Raw genomic sequence first — 19874 nt, 5'->3', positions numbered from 1 at the left:
CCAGACCATCAGCATCACCTGGGGTCTTTATTAAAAATAAAGGTTGCTTGGTCCCACCCAGTCCTACTGAGTTAGTATTTCTGAGGTTGGGAACCTGGAATTTGTAATTTTAATAGGCTTCTTAATGATGTTCATGTCCCTTCAAATTTGAGGATTCCTCATTCCTGTGAGTTTTTCCCACCCCATTGATCTTTTGGGTGGTTACAGGGTCAGTGGTTTTCCTGGGGCTCTTTTCATTTTACACACGCATGAAAATCAGTGTTGTAAAAAGTTATGTCTGACTTTCACTCCAGCTGGCGTTAAACTTTCTGATCTTTTGCAGGCTTGTTGAGATGTTGTGGGTTTTATGTCCTCCTTCTATGGGGCCTTTCCCGAAATTAGCAAAATAAGAGCAGTTTTAAGGGAGCTGCTCCTTCTATTTCATAAGCAAATTGTAAGGAGACAGCTTTGTCTGCAGCTTCTACTCATTACACTAATTAGAGCTTCTGGGTACTGTTCTATGACTGGAGAATTGAGAAGCATCTGGAGCCAAAGGAAGATAATGTATTGATGCTGGTTAAAATAACCTAGAGCAAAGGTTCTTAATACTTAGGGCCTGTGGACCCCTTTGAGAATCTCGTGAAAGGTGTAATCCTCTCTTTGGATGCCTAAGAAACACAGTTTCACCACAACATTGAGGGCTTCAGAGTCCCTCCCTGCCCCCACCAAAGTTTATTACGTGGGTTCATGAACTGCACGTTGAGGGCCTATGACCTAGCAACAGGTCTCTTCCTTGTATTGAATTATAATTATAGAGGGAAAGGTTATTCCCAGAGATTTCTCCAGGGCAGGACCCAGCTAATTCTGAATCCCAGAATCTTCTTTATGTTCATATCTCCTCCTCTGTGCAGGTTGAACGCATTGAGAAGAGGTGTCTGGAGCTGTTTGGCCGAGACTACTGTTATAGTGTGATCCAGAATGTGAATGGGGATATCTGTGGCCACTACCCACAGCACATTGTGTTCCTGGAGTATGAGAGTTCGGAGAAGGAGAAAGACACGTGAGCATCATGTCACCAAGGCATCCCCTTCTGGGAAGGCCTTGACATCTCATCCCCAGGATCAGGAAAGTCTGTCATTGGGCAAGGCAGACTCGCTTTTCCCAGATGTTAAGCCTTGTTGGCATCCTGATAGCACAGCATAGAAGAAGAAGCTGAAAGTCACAGTCCTGGTCTCCTATTTTACTCCCACCCTATCAGTCATTGTCCTAAGACAGCTGACTTCATGCCCCACCTCCCTAAACCTCAGCGTTTCCTTTTTTTAAGAGTGAGTGGGAGGTATGCTTTGTGGACATGCTTAAGGGTACGTACATGTATAGAGCTTAAAAGCCTGAGGTCAGTGTACTTACTGGCTGCATCACCGACTTGGGCAAGTTGTTGAACTGCTTTGGCTCTTAGTTTCCTCATCAATCTATATCTCTATTTACAAAAGTGACTAGTACAATCCCTGCTGATAAATGGGACTATTCCAAGCTTGATGTGTGTGCTCTAAGAGTTAGAAATAAGTGCTGCTGTTTATTGAGGACCTACCAAAGCGCGGGTGCTTTTCTGTGAGGTAACAGTTCACCAGGTACTAGTGACACAGAGCACCCAGCACAGGATGCAGCCCGTAGGCAGTAAGTAAACGGTAGCAGTTGTTGGCAGAGAAGGCAGTGGCACCCCACTCCAGTACCTCTTGCTTGGAAAATCCCATGGACGGAGGAGCCTGTTAGGCTGCAATCCATGGGGTCGCTAAGAGTCGGACACGAATGAGCGACTTCACTTTCACTTTTCACTTTCATGCATTGGAGAAGGAAATGGCAGCCCACTCCAGTGTTCCTGCCTGGAGAATCCCAGTGATGGGGGAGCCTGGTGGGCTGCCGTCTATGGGGTCGCACAGAGTCAGAAACAACTGAAGTGACTTAGCATAGCAGGTGTTGGACACTGATAAGTAATCAGGCTTATTACTTATAAGGCTTATAAGTAATAATAAGTACTTACAAGAGGCTTATAAGGCTCTAGGAAGTGCTTTATGTTGATCTCAAAGTTTGTTCTGCTAGACTTCCTGCTTGCTTTTGATTTTAAGGGAATTCCAGGAGGTGTTGCCAACAATATCTGAAACTCTGGCCCCAGGGAAGCACTGTTATGAGAAAGACTACAGTAGAGTCATTCTACGGGGTGCAGCAGGCCATCATTGCTCACAGCACTGCTCAGAGCTCACTGGCTAGAGATTCTGAGTCCTGGGTTCCAGAGCCACTGAATCAAAATCATGGCATAACAAGATGGCCCATACATACATAGAGGCTGGAGAAGTGCTGCTGTAGACAAGTTGGGGAGAAGGGTAGATCCTGCCTGGTGTGTGAGTGTTTGGGGAGACCCTGTGGTGGAGATGCCTTTCAGCTGTAATTGCACAGACAAGTAGAAATGTCCCTTAAATGTCCCTAGTTAGGGACTAGCTTGTATAGGGTCTTGATTATTGGTCCAAGGAGTGCGGACTTGTGGGTGTTAGTGGTTCTTGGGCTAGTACCCTCTGAGCACTCATTGAAATCACAGATTCCAGGGGCCCTAAATCAGAATTTCTACATCACAGAGAGCTTCCTAGATGACTCCTTTGCTATAACCTGGAACCACAGGGAGCCAGAGAGGGCTTTCACATAGACAAATTTGCTCATGTGTAAGATGGGACACATGTAAGTGTGCCTTCTAACCAGGTCGAGGTGGTGTTCCCTGAGAAAAAGGAACTTACTGGGGGAATTAATTGTATGTAGATTATAGCACTTGTATGCCTGCCTCTTCTTTCTATCACTGCCAGGAAGCTTCCACTTTGCCTAGCAGAGCCTCTCTTTCCAGGCCAGGACCACCACAGTATATCGCTAACCCTAGAGGAGTTATAGTCTGTTTTTACTTTTCAATTCTTGGAAGGCCTCAAGGTGATACTAAGTGGGCCATGTCTGTTGAAGAGAAGGGAATATGTGCATGTGTAGGTGAGAAGAAATAGAACTTTTTGCTTTACATGCCTGGATTTGGTGTTACTATGACACTAGTTAGACTGAGTTGCACAGGGTAGAACTGGATTCAGGAAGTGGTTTGGTTCTATTAATCCACCTCCCCAGTTTAGCCCATCATCTGGGAAGAGAAGCCTGGATGGGGCTATCTGAATGGCCAAGACGTGTGTTTATCAGCAAGACAAACTACTGCCATGGGCCACATCTCAGGGATCTAGTTGGAGACCCTGCCAGAGATATGAAATCCTTACCTTTAGGTCTGGTCGGTAACACAGACCAATAAATGAGCAATGATTGTAACAAAGGCCAGAATTAAGGCAGGTATAGGTGAGGCATTAGGAGACAGAGTTAAAATCCTGCACTTGATAATTCCCACTGGTTTGTGAGAGTAGGGTAGGGGGGGTTCCCTCATACCACTGATTTTGAGACATCAGCTGTGTGTTCTACAATTCAACTCAACTCTGATACCATCTACCCAGAGATAGCTTCAGATCTTACAGGTTAAGGGCTCAGTCCCACAAGACAAACATAAATACATAGCCCACTTTCATTCCTTTGAATAAAAGTATCATGTGTCAGACACAGCCCAGTGCTTAGCATGGTAAGAGAAAGATTCTAAGGCCAAGAAATAATAAAAATAAAAACAGGAACCACTGAGAACAGAAACTGAATTGGTTCTTTGAGTAGGGGACCCAGGACAATAAAGCACCAGCTAGCCTAATGAAAAAAGTGTGCCTTCCTCCACATAAGACTGCCCAGAGCCCTGAGGCTGGAAATGCTGGCATGTTCTTTCCTTCGGTTTTGTGGAGCGTTTGTTGAATGGAAGTATTTAGCCTGGGAGACTCAAATGTGGTTTCAAGGCATTTAGAGCTGCTGGTGTGAGCTCAGAGTCAGTTAAAGCAGTGCTGGGACTTCTGAACTCCCAGTGTAGGGGGCCTGGGTTCAATCCCTGGTCAGGGAACTAGGTTTTGCATGCCATAACTAAAGATTCCCACATACCTCAATTAAGATCTGATGAAGTCAGATAAATAAAAATAACTTTTTTTTTTTAACTCAGCAGATAGTGCTGATCTCATCTGTGCAAATGACCTGGGGCCACCAAAAGGTGGGAGGAAGACTAATGTAAGCAGTATTATGTGTATTTTGTTTTATATTCTCTTGGCATCTGAGTTTAATTAGGCAATTATTTTGAACTCAGTTGCCTTTTTATTTCACAGAGTGAGGGAAAGGTGGTAGAACTTGGTTTCCAGTGAGCCATGTTTTTTCTAGGGCCTGACTGATTGGCCTGTGCCAGCTTCCCTGGTAACTCAGCTGGTAGAGCCTGCCTGCAATGCAGGAGACCCCAGTTCGATTCCTAGGTTGGAAAGACCCCCCTGGAAAAGGGATAGGCTACCCACTCCAGTATTCTTGGGCTTCCCTCATGGCTTAGATGGTAAAGAATCCACCTGCAGTGTGCGTGACCTGGGTTCCATCCCTGGGTTGGGAAGATCCCCTGGAGGAAGGCATAGCAACCCACTCCAGTATTCTTGCCTGGAGACTCTCCATGGACAGGGGAGCTTGGTGGGCTACAGTACATGTGGTCGCAGAGTTGGAGATGACTGAGCAACTAAGCACAGCACTCTGTACGTACCGTGAAGAGGCACTCCAGCCTTCTTCCTTCCTTCAGAAAAGAAAAAAATGTTGGTCGTAAAAATAACATGGGGACTTCCCTTGTGGTCCAGTGGTTAAAACTCTGAGCTTCCACTGCAGGGACCACTCACTCCCTGGTCAGGGAGCTAAGATCCTGCATGCTGCACAGTGCAACCAAAAAAACAGAAAGAAAAAGAGAAAAAGAGTCTTATGTAGTCACTTCTCTATTTGAATTATAGTAAAGATGTAATCAATTTGTGATTTAAAACAAAATGCTTAATAAAAATGGGGAAAAAGTCTTAAATCATACCTTACAGAAACATACACCATGGAAAGTTTAAGTCCTCTTCCTTTATCCTCTTGTTTTCTTTCTACAATCACCAAACTGTTGGTCCAAGTTATTTTTTTATTATTATTATTTTTTATGCTTCCTGTACCTCTAACCTGTATCCCCAAATAAGAGGATTTTTCAGTGATTATTTCTTCAAATAATTTTTCTCTCCCTCTCTCTCTCCTCTTTCTGAGACTGATATAATGCAAATGTTAGTACATTTGATGTTGTCTTAGGGGTCTCTTAAGCTCCTCTCATTAAAAAACTTTTCTTGCTGTTCTCATTGGGTGATTTTTATTTTACTGTCTTTCAGATTGCTCATCTGTTCTTCTGTATCATCTAATTTGGTATTGATTCCCTCTACTGTATTTTTTATTTCATTTCAGTTATTCTGTTACTCAAATCTAATTGATTCTTATTTTTCTGGGTTTTTTTTTTTTTTTTTTTTTTTCCACTTTTTTGGATTGGAGAATAATTACTTTACAGTGTTCTGGTGGTCTTTGCTTTACATCAGTGCAAATCAGTCATAATTATATATGGTGGCGCTAGAGGTAAAAAGCCTGCCTGCCGATGCAGGAGACATAAGAGATGCTGATTTAGTCCCTGGGTGGGAAATATGCCCTAGAGGAGGAAATGGCAGTCTGCTCCAGTGTTCTTACCTAGAGAATCCCATTGACAGGAGCCTGGTGGGCTACAGTCCATGGGGTCACAAAGAGTCAGGCATGACTGAAGTAACTTCGCAAACGTGCATGCACAAACATATGTATATATGTCTCCTCTCTCTCGAGCCTTTCTTCACCTCTGCATTCCACCCTTCTCGGTTGTCACCGAGTCCCAGGCTGGGCTCGCTGTGTTATACAGCAGCTTCCCGCTTGCAATCCATTTTACATGTGATAGTATATATATGTCAGTGCTGCTTTCTCAGTTTGTCCTACACTCTCCTTCCTGCTGTTTCCACCAGATCATTCTCTATGTCTGTGTCTCCATTTCTTCTCTTAAATAGGTTCATCAGAACTGTTTTTCTAGACTCCATATATCAGGTTTTTATTTGAAGACCTTGTTTTAACTTCAGTTTCAAATGCTCACTTGATAGTAGTTATTTTATTAGCAACTAGCTTGAGAATATATCTATGAAGGCTACTAAGAAATCAGCAGTGTTTTCAGAAGACTATATTTTTATTAATGCCAACAGAATTTAGATATGCTTAAAAAGGTACCAGTGCTGTTTAGGAGTCACTGAACTTACTCATTCTGAAACAGTTATTTGTGTGCACATGTCATGCAATGACACTAGCAGGACTGGGATGTAGGAGGGGTGACGCCCTCGGACTCGGCCTGGAAACTCAACCCTTGTAAGGAAGGAGCTTGACTGTCTTCCTTTTCCTCTATTATTCTGCATAGCCGGGAGAGCTTCCCACTGTTGAACTTCCTGCCTCCTGTTTCTCTTGGAACCAGAAGTTCTTACTGGCTGATGTGGAGCCTTTTGTTAAGACTCAGTGGGTGAATCTGTGACAGTAGACCCTTATTTTAAGGGTGTGCTATAGGTGTGACTTGCTTAAACTCATTTCTAAATGTGTTTTTTTGGTGTGTGTTCTAGAAGCTCCCTTAGCAAAGCTGGATGTGTTAACTTCCATGCTTCTCAAGGCCACAAATAGCTTCTTTTTCACCATCTTTGCTCCAGCATTCCCTGCCTTGTTGACATTTTAGACTGTTAGTGTTGGTTGAAATGTTGATAATGTATCAGAGGCTCATAACCATGTGGAATGTTAACTTCATCATATCCTGCCCTCTGAAAGATCACAAAGATGGCCCCGTTATTGCCAGAGGGTCCTCAACATATTTGTCCTACTTTTGGAGTGAAAAACTGAGCACCTTTTGTTTTGATCTTAAAGGTTTTGAAATCAGGATGATTTCAGTTTTAGTACCTATAATCTAGCTTTTTTTTTTTCTTTTCTTGAAAAGCTTAAAATGTCTGTGATCTAGAATTTAGGAACCTGAGCATTTATTCAATTTGAAATGAATATTTACACACACACACCCCTAGCATGGGTTACACAGTACTCATGCACAAGCAGCCTGACCTACCTCTCTTGCCTTGTGTTAGGTTTCAGAGCACTGTGCAGGTGAGCAAATTGCAGGACCTCGTCAACCGCAGCAAGACAGCCAGATGCAGAGGACGTTTTGTCTGCCCAGTGATCCTGTTCAAGGGCAAGGTAAGACCTCCCCATAGCCTCGCTCTCCCTCCCTTGGAGGTACCTGGCTTAATGCAGAGTGTACAGTTGTCTCAGCAGTGGCCACAGGACTGGAAAAGGTCAGTTTTCATTCCAATCTCAAAGAAAGGCAATGCCAAAGAATGCTCAAACTACTGAACAATTGCACTCATCTCACACGCTAGTAAAGTACTGCTCAAAATTCTCCAAGCCAGGCTTCAACAGTACATGAACCATGAACTTCCAGATGTTCAATCTGGTTTTAGAAAAGGCAGAGGAACCAGAGATCAAATTGCCAGCATCCGTTGGATCATCAAAAAAACAAGTGAGTTCCAGAAAAACATGTATTTCTGCTTTATTGACTATGCAAAGCCTTTGACTGTGTGGACCACAACCAACTGTGGAAAATTTCTTAAAGAGATGGGAATACCAGACCACCTGACCTGCCTCTTGAGAAACCTGTATGCAGGTCAGGAAACAACAGTTAGAACTGGACATGGAACAACAGACTGGTTCCAAATAGGAAAAGCAGTGCATCAAGGCTGTATATTGTCACCCTGCTTATTTAACTTATATGCAGAGTACATCATGAGAAACACTGGACTGGAAGAAATACAAGCTGGAATCAAGATTAGCGGGAGAAATATTAATAACCTCAGACAGGCAGATGACACCACCCTTATGGCAGAAAGTGAAGAGGAACTAAAAAGCCTCTTGATGAAAGTGAAAGAGGAGAGTGAAAAAGTTGGCTTAAAGCTCAACATTCAGAAAACAAAGATCATGGCATCTGGTCCCATCACTTCATGGGAAATAGATGGGGAAACAGTGTCAGACTTTATTTTTGGGGGCTCCAAAATCAGTGCAGATGGTGACCGCAGCCATGAAATTAAAAGACACTGACTCCTTGGAAGGAAAGTTATGACCAACCTAAATAGCATATTATAAAGTAGAGACATTACTTTTTTTTTTTAGAGACAGCCAACAATGGTCTGTCTTGTCAAGGCTATGGTTTTTCCAGTGGTGATGTATGGATGTGAGAGTTGGACTATATAGAAAGCTGAGCACAAAAGAATTGATGCTTTTGAACTGTGGTGTTGGAGAAGACTCTTGAGAGTACCTTGGACAGCAAGGAGATCCAACCAGTCCATCCTAAGGGAAATCAGTCCTGAATATTCATTGGAAGGACTGATGTTGAAGGTGAAACACCCAGTACTTTGGCCATCTGATGCGAAGAGCTGACTCATTTGAAAAGACCCTGATGCTGGGAGAGATTGAAGGCGGGAGGAGAAGGGGATGACAGAGAATGAGATGATTGGATGGCATCTGACTCAATGGACATGAGTTTGACTAAACTCTGAAAGTTGGTGATGGACACGGAGGCCTGGCATGCTGCAGTCCATGGGGTTGCAAAGAGTCGGACACAACTGAGCGACTAAACTGAACTAAACTGACAGTTGTCTTGTTGCCAGACAAGGTAGGGTGGTTACCGGGTGTCTGGTGTGGTGGGAAGCAGGCCAGAGAATCAGACCAGTTTCAAAACCAGTTTTTTCAAGGGTGATTCTAGGTAGGCAAGGGATGGTCAGCGCGGAGGACTCCACCCTATGTCCTGGAGCCCTGCTGCGTAGATTCTGATCCCGGCTCTGCTGCTTCCTGCCTGTGCAAGGCCTCCATTTCCTCCTCAGTCAAATGGGAAAAATAATCATGCCTACATCACAAGTTTATGAATAGATTAGATCAGATAAGTTGTTTGTCCATTCTTTCAGTAGTGTAATTTACCAAGTATTTATTGAATATGTATCATATTCAGGCCTTAAGGTACCTCAGCATATATGATAAACAAAAATTTGCACCCTTATCAAGCTTATATTCTATTGAGTGTTGTTAATTTGGTACCCAAATAGGGTCTCATTTCACCTATTTTTAATAATCCTTTGATGTATTAGATAGTCCCATTTTGCAGATGAAATGAAGGCTCAAAGTGGTTAAATAACTTCCCCAAGTTTACTTTACACAACTTGAGAGCTGAGATTTAAACTTACTGCAAAACGCCCTCAAGTTACTACACTGTAGCTTGGGGCCACATAGTGTGGTATCAGAGGAACCCACTAAAGACGGGCAGTGGTGTGGACTGACAGGCATGGCCTCATTAAGTGAGCGGGACTAGGCTACGAGCTTTGGCAGAAGAGTGGGAGGGTATCCCAGGCAGGTGGCTGCCTGGGGCGTACAGTGAGGCAGGCGTGAGAAAGGCTGGGAGACGACCTGATGGGAGTGAGGTAGGTGGCAGAGCTGAGGATGGAAGGGGCTGAATGCAGGAGGCTGGATGCTGGCTGAGGTGTTTGCATTTGCCAGACAAGCCTCTGTGACTTCTGGGCAGGGAAATATAGGATACAAATATCATTTTGAGAAAGATTAATCTAGAAGAAGCAGACCAATAGCTTGGAGGAGGGGAGGAAAGCAGAAATGTCTGCCCACTCTTCTGTTCATCTGGTAGGTGCCTGTGTGTGCTGTGGTCCTGGCACCTCTGGGACTTTAGTCCATTCTCCCAGCATGCAGGCAAGGGCTGGAGCACGGCACTGGGAGAGAGAAATGCTAGCCTGATTCCTCTCCTTTTGTGCCTTCATGTGACAGTAGATAGGAAAGGAGAAGCAGCCACAGACTTTCATAGGGTAGGTCTGTTTCCTCTCCTGTGCCTTTCTTTCTTAAATGGAAGAAGGGCAAATGTGACAGGTGAGTCAGGAAGCCGCAGACTTGATAGGGTTGGTCTGTTTTAGGGGAAAGTATGTCTGCGAGTGAAGTTCCAGAAATTGATCATCTTAAAGCTTACTTATTCCCACAAGAAATTATGTAGGAAACACTCAAACCAGTACTTCCCACAGTGTTCTATAGAACAGTAGTTTAAGGATATGCTTGTGCAATGCATTCCCTCTCAAATAAGATTGAGAGACATCGCACCCTAGATTCACCCTGACCCCCGAGCTCCAGATTCAGGAGGTACATTGGCAAGTGTACGTCAGTGTAGGAAAGGCTCTAAGAAGTCCTGAAGCAGAGGAATCTGTGTGGTGTTGTCCTTTCTCACTCTGCAGACCTTGAGAAGTGAGTTTCCAGAATGCACTTGGGAAATTGCAGTGAGACTGAGAGAAAGAGCCGCAAGGCAACACATTTCAGAGGGAGGGTAAAGAGTTGGAGGGATTATTTTTTTATTTTGGCCGTACCCCAAGGCTTGTGGGACCTTACTTAGTTCCCTAACCAAGGATCAAACCCAGGCCTTGATCGACAGTGTAAGCGTGAGAGCCCTAACTGCTGGACTGCCAGCAAATTCCGTTTTGGGGGGCAGGGGTGGTATTATTTTGAGGAGGCTTTGACACTAAGGGCTTTACCATTCATCATGCTTTCTTCTCCCTTTGCACCTTCCTGTCTGTTGATGTGATCCCATTGTGTTCCCTGTAGCTTCCCCTGACTCAGTCGTGTTCACTGGCTTAATACCTACTTACGTACATTTTATTCCTATTGTGTTTGAAAATCTGCTGTCTCCTCTCGGCTGTAATCCCTATGAGGACAGAAGCCGTGTCTTATTACTGCTATCCTCCCAGTGTCTAGCAGCTGCCTACCCAGCTGGTGTGGGCAGGCTCTCTAGGAAGACACTGCTGTTGGGTTACACAGCAGTGGGCTCTGTGCTGGGTTCTAGGTGGACAGGTGACTGAGACAGTCCTGTCACCCTGGAGCTCAGTGAGTGGGGAAGGCAGACCTATGAACTTGAGGATCAAGAGATGGGGAAGAACAGGAGACGGTCTTGTGTTGTGAGGTGGGCATCTTGTCCGCAGGCGGGTCTCCCAGCAGGCCCTAATGAGTTTGGTGACAGCAGTGTTTGCTGCCAACACACCCAGCCAAGCTGCGCCGGGAATGTATGCTCAGAAGTGCCGATTTCCTGCTTCCTTCCAGACTCAGTCCATTGTGGCTAGGCCAGCTTAGGAACTAAATGTCTGATTTTGTTTCATTTCAATTAATTTCCATTTTCTAATTGAAGCGATGTAGAATTTTTTTCGATTAAATACAATTTTCTTTTGAGGTAGGACTACATTACCCTTTAAACACTGAAAATAAAGTGTCCTACTTGCGATGTGCTGTATTTATAAATACATATTGGATTTTGAAGACTTAATCCAAAAAATGTAAAATATTAATAATTTAAAAAGTGACTATATGTTGACATAGTAATATCTTGGGACATATAGGCTTAAATAAGATATATTATTAATTTTTTAATAAAACTCAGTTCAAGCATTTAAGAATAAGCTGTTCTCATGTGCCATTTTCTCCCCCATCACTTGTATCTGGTTTTTAGAAAATTAAAATTGGAATAGCTCCTCTTTCTGTTTCCTCCCTTAAGAAATGGGGAGCAGAGATCAGCTGCTTTTATTCTGCATGCCAAAATTGGTACTAAATTTACAAATCCTACAGAGCCATCTTCCTCATGCAACATTAGAGGCCGCCCCTAATTAGGTAAATGGATAGCTTTCAGAGTGTATCCTGCTTTTTCAGTCAAGAGTTAAGCTTGAAGTATGGAAATGGTGGCCTGTGCATTGGAGCCGTGAAGCCCAGGAGCAAGGTCAGACATGGACCCGCCTGTGGGGTACGGCTTCCCCCAGACTCCAGCTCTCAGGACCTTTCTGTGGAGGTTGGTGCTTCACTTGGGAAGCCAGCCAGCTTACCCATTCTCCTCCACCTGATGAGTCCCCTGGACTGGGTGTGGCTGCCTCTGAGACCAAAAAAACAGGGACAGATCGAGGGGATTTGGGGAAATTGGGGAGCAGAAAGAAGAATCTGAGCCTTGAAAAGAGCTCAGAGCTCAACAGCTCACGAGGGGATATGTGTCTGCCTGAAAAAAATTTAATAGAAATAATAGAAGAGTGAGATTTCGTGCCGCAGCTTGGATGATGGAGGGGGACATGGTAACATGTGCTGGTCAAACTCAAAACAGCCACCACCACCCCTCACTTGTTTGCTCATGAATCGGACCTCCCCCAATACCATTGGAATCTTGAGGGTCCTCAACCTGAAAATGGACACTCCGTTGCTGCAACTCCTAATTACTGGGCTGGTCTCTTCCGAGTAGAGGATGTTATTTGAGGCTGGAAAGGGATCTGTGGATGGACTTGGAGATACAGGTAAACTCGGGCATGTACATTTTTATCCGGAGACAGTTTGTCATTATCATCAGATTTGCAAAATCCTTTTGGACCCAGAGAAAGGGAAACATTCCCCTGATCGTGCTCAGGCTAGCAGGACTCTCTGCCCAAGCCCTTCTTTACAGGCTTCCAGGACAGCCCTACCTCAAATGTGTTCTGCCCCCAGCACTGGAAAAGCACCCCCCGGATTGTAGCAGGTTGCCCTTCTATCATTTGCCCCCTGTTCTAAGCTGCCAGGGATGACCTGCCAGTTCCTAGCATGCCTCTTTCCTGTAGCAGCAAAACTGTTTCTTTCCCACTGTCTTACAGGTGGAGAAGGAGACGCCCTCTGTCAATATTCTACAATCTTCCAGGGACCCTCCTTATACTGCCAGGCTGCATGACCCATTCAGAAATGTACCCCCCACCCCCAGTTTAATCTCCCAGCCACCCTCACTGCCTCCCTCAGCCTGTAGCTAAACCCTGGGGTCACCAGATCCCAGATACCTCTTCCCATTCCCCCACCCCTCTTGGATCTCATCAAACACAGTTTATAAAGATTCAGCCTTAGAATCAGATAGTGAGAGGCTTCCCTGGGGGTCTAGTGGTTAAGAATGTGCTGTGCAATGCAGCGGATGTGGGTTCAGGCCCTGGTCTGGAAGTTGAAATCCCACACGCTGCAGAGCAACTGAGACCTGACACAGACAAATAAACTCTTTTTTAAAAAATTAGAGAATGAAGTTCACACCTAATGCCTGGTTTCTAGAATTCTAGCTCTTCTAATGCTGCTTCAGTGATGAGCAAAGAGTAAAAGCAAAGTTAAGCACAGTTACAGTTACTACATTCCTTTAGTACGTAGGAGAGAGAAGGTAAAATTTCTTTAAAAAAAAAAAAAAGCCCCCAAACATTTCTCCCTTAATTGACCCTCCTGCTCCAAAGGTTTCCCTTCCCTGCGCTAAGCAGTGACAGCACAGGTGCTCTGGAGGGATGTGGGCTCGGTCAGATCCCTGCTTGTTCCTCACTGTGGGACCTCAGGCCCTACTTCATCTCCCTGCGCCCGTTGCTCTTTGCATCTGTGAAGCAGCAGCAGTGCCTGCCCCCAGCCACACTTCCCTTAAGAGCTTGTGAAAACCCAGTGGAAAGGTGTGTTTGTGTTTCACTGACATGCTGACATACACATGTGATAATCGCCAGGTCTTAACCCAAGTAAGACCACTTGTGTGTGACAACCACTGAGTCTACCCATTACCATTAGTGATACTCTGGTGCCTCTCGTTTGGGAGAGAGAACCCCTTGACAGAGGCTCTAGGTTAAAATCTAGGCTTGCTTCAGAGAGACTGCTGTCACAGTGGCCCTGATGCTGAGACTTTGGGCAGTGCTCATGCACCCATTTTGCTGGTCTGGAATGATCAGAAGAGTTCCAGGGCTTCCCCCTACTGTGTGCACTTCAGAAAACCACCTGACTGTTGGTCAGAGGGTACAAACTTCCAGTTGCAAGATGAATAAGGTTTGTGGATCTAATGTACAGCGTGGTGGTTATAGTTAATAATACTGTATTATATACATGAAAGTTGTAGAGAGAGATGGTCTTAAATGTTTCCACCACACAAAAAAAGAAATGGTAATTATGTGACCTGATGCAGGTGTTAGCTAACTCTGTGGTGGTAATGGTTTTGCAGTATGTTAGTGGTCTTGCCTGGAGAATCCCAGGGATGGCGGGGCCTGGTGGGCTGCCGTCTGTGGGGTTGCACAGAGTCGGACACGACTGAAGCGACTTAGCAGCAGCAGCAGCAGTGATACAAATCATCATGTTGTGCACCTTAAACTTACACAATGTCATGGGTCAATTATATCTCAAGAAAGCAGGGATAAGTAGAACCAAAAAACTCCAGAAAACCATCTGACCCTGAAAATGTGGTTTCTCTCCCAGCACATTTGCAGGTCAGCCACACTGGCTGGATGGGGGGAGCTGTATGGACGCACTGGCTACAACTATATTTTCTCAGGTGAGCGCTGAGCTGCAGCCTCTGTGACTAAGAACAGGAGCCCAGTCATGGAGAACAGTTACCCATGGCCACAGCGGTGGTGGTGATTATGGGGGTGGGCAGCAACCTGGGGCAGGGGGGGCAAGGGCGTCTAGAGCCCCTCCTCTCATCACCTGAGAAGATGCGTGTGGTGAGAAGAATGCCAGGCACATGGGGCATCCAGTCCTGGGAAAGGGAGGAGCATGGTCCTTGGGGTGGAACCAGGGGTAGACTGGTCAAGCAGCCCTTGCATGGAGCCCCTGCCATGCCCCAAGTGCTGACCGCAGGTTCCTCCCACAGGGGGTGCAGACGACGCCTGGGCAGATGCAGAGGATCTCACAGAGGAGGACTGTGCTCTTCGGTCAGTGCCAGGCAGTTATGGGTCTGGGCTTGGGTGAGGGGCAGGTATCTGACCAGTGGTGGCCATTTTCTACTGATGGCCGTGACATCATCAGTGGTCCAGGTGAGTGGATTGGCTTCCTTCGTCCACATCTCTGAAACAGTTGTTGAAGTCCACCCCATAGCCTCACCCGCAGCTGACTTTATGAACTGCCTGAGCAGTCTGTCTTTATCCTGGCTGCTCACAAGGACCCCAGGGAGAGTGCCCCAGTCCTGGGGTTCCTGGCACTGCAGGCCCAAGACATGGTGCAGACATCTGTGTGTCTTCAAGCCCCATGGTTTCCAGGATGTTGATGTCCAGCCTACCAGGTGATGCCGGACACACCTGGCCTGAGGACTGTGGTCAACACATCGGAGATGCGGGCACCAGAAGTTCCGCAGCTGTGTAATTGGTGCCGTAAGGGAGTACAACACAGAGGAGTGCTTTAGGTCCCCTGAAAGGGAGGGAGGGGGCTGGCTCCCACTCTTCCTACCTCCTTTCTAAATACTTTTTCGAAAATGACAGTAATGTTACTTTGGAAAAGCTCCTTTGCATGGTCTGTGCCACATGGAAAGTCTTTAACTGGTGTCAGGCATCTCTGGAATGCACATCAGCACCCTGGTCAGATCAGCTGCCCAAAATTACAGCTCAGAGCTTGAAAAGGCATCTCGCTGTGCCCAGCTTCTGCCTGCTGGTTCCACGAGCAGCGGCTCTGGCTTGCACACAGGAATGTTTGGCTCTTCCCCCGAGATCAGACGACCTCTGCTCCAGCCAGGCCGTCTTCCACACTGCGCACTGTTCTTGGCGAGGCATCTGCTGGGTTCAGCAAAGCAGTGGGCATTAAAAAAATAAATTAATGGTGACTGTTTATTTGTTCTACTTTTGCCTTTATCTGTATGACTGATCAGAAGGCAGCCTGGGGATTAGGAAAATCTCATCTTTCTCCTTGCTTCAGAGGCCTTCTAAGGAGAGGGAATTCACTTGCTAGTATTTCACAATTAGTTGATAAAATAGCTCTAAAAAGTCTATCTCCCAATGAGAATTTCAATCTGTTACATTTTGAGCAAGTCATGTGGCTAAAAATGGTCATAAATGGGGGAGAGGGAGGAGGGTAGAGAGAGAGAAACTCTAATGGAAGCTCAGAGACTTGATCAGCCACCAGCCTGCTGCTTTTTAGAACTCGGAGATTATCTTGAGTCTTCTGGCTTAATGTCAGGCAGCACCAGAAAGCCCTTTCCTGCCCCAGCTGCATATTGCTTCTCTTTGAAATGTGTCCCAGAGAGCAGGATAATCTCTTGGAAAGTCACCTTCCCTCACCTTCACTGGGACCGCTGTCCCGTCTGGCCCTCGCAGCCTACCTCTCCTGGAGAAGGGAAACAGAAGTGCTCCTGTAGCGCCTAGACTTCTGGGAATGGACACTCAGTGCAGCTTCTCCCTCTGGCTGTCTGTTTCAGAAGTTCCGACACGCATCTCTTTGATAAGGTCAGAGGCTATGACATCAAGCTGCTCCGGTACCTGTCAGTCAAGTACATCTGTGACCTGATGGTGGAGAACAAGAAGGTGAAGTTTGGCATGAAGTGAGTGCAGGGCACCCCCCTCCAAGTGGGTGGAGGCCATGTGTTCACAGGCTCATGGGCTCGGGGATGGTGCAAAGCAGTCACTAGGGCACACTGGGTGCCAGGCCTTGAGCATCCTCTCCCTGTATCCTCACACAGCCCTCCCTGTGAGGAGGTTCTTGTATCCCTCTCTTGCGGGGGAGAAACAAGCCAGAGAGGTTAAGTCACTTGCTCAGGGTGGTCCAGTAGGCACCGAGGGAGCCGCCAACGTCTCATGTGTACTCTGCTGTCACTCCGCCATCTCTGGTGGATTGGCATCTCTTTTAAAGTGGATCCAAAAAAACAGGGTGGATCCAGAAAATCAGTATTCACTCAATTTTTATATCCTGTATGCTGTATGGACCAAGTGTTCACAGGACAAAGAAAAATGAGAAAAAATGGAGCCTGGGTTGGGGTGATGAATTTGGGGAATTTTCCCAAAGTGTAGCTTGTTTATTTTTTTTATAATACTGACCTTTAATTATGCCATGTTTGTCTTAGAAAATAAGCCACACTTATAAGTTACAGTTCAGCTGTCTGTAGGTCCCCCTGCCCCTCCGTCATCTGTCAGAGTAGACCTCTGTCTCTCAGATGCTGCTGGGGAGCATCCTCAGCTGATGCTGGAGAAGACAGTGGAGAGGAGAGTCCCCCTTGGGGCCCCTCCTGAATGGTGCCTGTGCTTCCTTCATCTGGGAGGCTTATAAGGATTGTGGTTCTGTGGCTTTAGGTCCCATCGCAAGTGCTGTGATATCAGGGAGAGTCAGCGCTCTCACCTGGTGACTTCGGGTAGGCGGCAGAGAGGTCCCATTCTTACTTGCTCAAAGTAAGCCTGACTGAAGGGCCTCATCCCAACTCTTGAGAGAGGTTTCTGTAGCAGGAGGCTTATCCGAGCTGTGGTGATGCTTGTGGGGAATGGCATGCATGGGTTCTGATGCCGTAACACGTTGTGTCCTGTCTTGTAGTGTCACCTCCTCTGAGAAGGTGGACAAAGCCCAGCGCTATGCCGACTTCACTCTCCTCTCCATCCCGTATCCAGGTAGGGGCTCCTTCCAGGGTCCGGTCAGGGGACAGGCTTCCCAAGACTGGGGCTCCGAAGGCCACCTGGCAGGCCCTGGCCACTTAGGTGCTCAGGTGCCCTGGAGCTCCCTGGTAGCATACACTGTTGCTCAGTGTAGGACAGTGTGGTTCCCGGTCCATGGCTCTCAGCTCAGGGTAGGACACTGTCCTGGCAGGGGTTTGCCTTGGGAGGGGCCCAGGGATGGAGTCTGGACTCACACGCACCCTGCTGCACCCTTGAGCGAGTTCCTTCACCGTGCCAGTCCCAGGTTTTCTCAAGCATCGTGGAAGTCAGTGAGGCTTAGCTCAGGGTCTTGTCGGATTAGGTGAAGTCAGGTTGATCAGCGTGCTCTGTGCCGCTAATGTGCTGTTCTTATGGTCAGCCGCCAGTCGTGCCCTGCTGGGTGTTACTGTGGTGACGTAAGCACTCTGTCCTCAGTTGCACGTGGTTGGTGGCCTCGCCATGTTGCAGAGCACTGTGGTGAGCACGCAGCTGGCTACATGTGTCTCTGGCACAGACTGTATGCAGTCTGTAGCCAGGGCAGTGTTCTCTGCACTGCATGGGTCCATTGGTAGCATTGTAGCCTTCTAGCAACACCTGCTTGTTCAGGGAGGTATGAGAGCCCTAACCTCAGTGCCAGACTTTGTGAACAGACAGCAAAAAGTGAGCTCGTCCTTAAAACCTCTCTCCTGCTCCGCAACACTAGCCCTGCCTTCAGTCCTGTGCTGGATCTTGTCTCTTCATCTTGGAGCCATGGGGCCAATGGCAAGAGCAGACTGGTGACCCCAGGTTGCTGTCGAGCCACGAGGCCTTCTCTTTAGAAGCTCAGGTTCATCTGGTGCCTGGTGGGCAGAGGGTATCATCATTGTGAGCCGGTGGCACCTGAACCAGGACCCCCGGTGGCCTGGCTGTCTCACTCTGGCCTCGGTTAGGGACTCTCCTTTCTAATCTCTGCCAGCTCAGCATTTGGTGGCTTGTAGGGCTGGGCGTGCATCTCAGCTGCAGCACCATGTCCTTGAATAAATCCCCTAACCCTTCCGAGGATAAATGAGGATAACACTGTTTATTTCTGGGTGCTATGCCATGTCCAGCCCTGACAGGTGCTCACTGACACTGGGCAGAGTGATGGGTGCGTGGGAGGAAAGGCTTGTTTTAGCCAGATGCTGAACTGTTACATTGATGCCTGGGCTTGGCAACATCAGAGCTGTCGAGAAGATGTCCCACCTGGGGGTCTGCATGAGGGCTTCCATAGTGTAGTTTTCAGGTTGGTTTTCACACCAGGCTCCCCACTCTCAGGGGATGCTTTGGGGTCTGCAGACTGAAGTACTCTGCCTAATGGGAGAGCTCTGTATTGGCTGAGGACCCAGGTGTCAGCTTTCTGTATTAGTATTCAGGTTCTCAGTAGGATTTGGTTTAGAAAAAATTGTTTTGTGCCAGAACAGTGGCACAATATCCTTTCTGCTGTCATTGGGCAACTTGTTATAAGACTCCTGAAACTAACACCATTTGACCCAGTTATTCATTAGGCTGTAATCCAGCCAGCCTGGGGCTGCAGATGTTCATCATGTGAGTTTTATTTTTTTGGCCACACAGCATGTTAGTTCCCCAAGCAGATTGAACCCATGCCCCTGCATTGGAAGGCAGAGTCTTAACCACTGGACCACCAAGGGAGGTCCTTCATCACGTCCATTTATACCCAGCCAAACATGGGTAATATTTTCATTAATCAGAATAAGGATTATGTAAATAACGGCACAGCCACCCATAGTATTGTAGAATGAGATATTACACAGTCATAGAAAAATGCTTAAGGTGCTAATAATAAGCACAATACAAAGTGAAATAGTAAAATCTCAACTGTGTGCGAGGAAAAGTGCTTATACAAAGGATAAGAAAGAAATATGCCAAAATGGTAAGATGATACTATCTATCTCTGAATTTTTTCCCCTGTTCTTCCTAGAATATCATGGACTGGATCTGATAGTCGTATGTGTGTTGAGGGGAGAGTAAGGGGGGTGGGTAATCAATAAAAATTCAGAAGCCTGGGGTGGGGGAGATGGCATGTGAGGGCACAGGAGAAGCAACTTTTACTTCCTGTGTTTTACTTCTTATGTTCTTGAATTTCTTCACCTGCCTATATTACTTCATAACAAAATTAACATTAGCCAGACCAAGTCCTGAAATGCACTCTGCTGCCGTTTCAGGGGTCTCCGTTGAGCCCTCTGATGAGTTTGAAGCCCAGACAGGAACTGTGGTGGTATCAGTTCTCTGTCAGACTAACTTAGGCTTTGACTGGCCCTTGAAAATGAGAAGTGTTCTGGGAGCACTTCCCTCAGGCCCCAAAATAGAAGGGGCCGAAAACTCCCCAGCACAAGTCTAATTTGTTTCCTTCTCAAGTGAGCGCCTGCTCTCGCTTCACTTTTGGTGCCATCCCTTTGCCTCTCAACAGGCTCAGAAGCCCAT

General features: G+C 46.6%; 1 protein-coding gene across 9 annotated transcripts in view; it reads left to right on the top strand.

The window, feature by feature from the left end:
* Positions 1–19874, top strand: part of MTMR14 (myotubularin related protein 14) — a 45475-nt gene that overhangs the window by 1062 nt on the left and 24539 nt on the right. For all 9 annotated transcript variants that reach the window (XR_008706321.1, XM_055558562.1, XM_055558558.1 and 6 more), the window contains exons 2-7: positions 891–1039; positions 7086–7194; positions 14287–14362; positions 14681–14741; positions 16214–16336; positions 17317–17390. Coding sequence is in view for 8 of the 9 variants with exons in the window: in XM_055558562.1 (XP_055414537.1) it covers positions 891–1039; positions 7086–7194; positions 14287–14362; positions 14681–14741; positions 16214–16336; positions 17317–17390 (592 nt within the window). In the remaining variant the exon portion in view is untranslated. The remainder of the gene's footprint in view (positions 1–890; positions 1040–7085; positions 7195–14286; positions 14363–14680; positions 14742–16213; positions 16337–17316; positions 17391–19874) is intronic.

The sequence above is a fragment of the Bubalus kerabau genome, chromosome 20 (assembly GCF_029407905.1).
Source record: "Bubalus kerabau isolate K-KA32 ecotype Philippines breed swamp buffalo chromosome 20, PCC_UOA_SB_1v2, whole genome shotgun sequence".
In the NCBI taxonomy this organism is placed as follows: Eukaryota; Metazoa; Chordata; class Mammalia; order Artiodactyla; family Bovidae; genus Bubalus; species Bubalus kerabau.
Note: the sequence above shows the minus strand (reverse complement) of the source record. Positions and strands in the feature narration are given on the sequence as shown.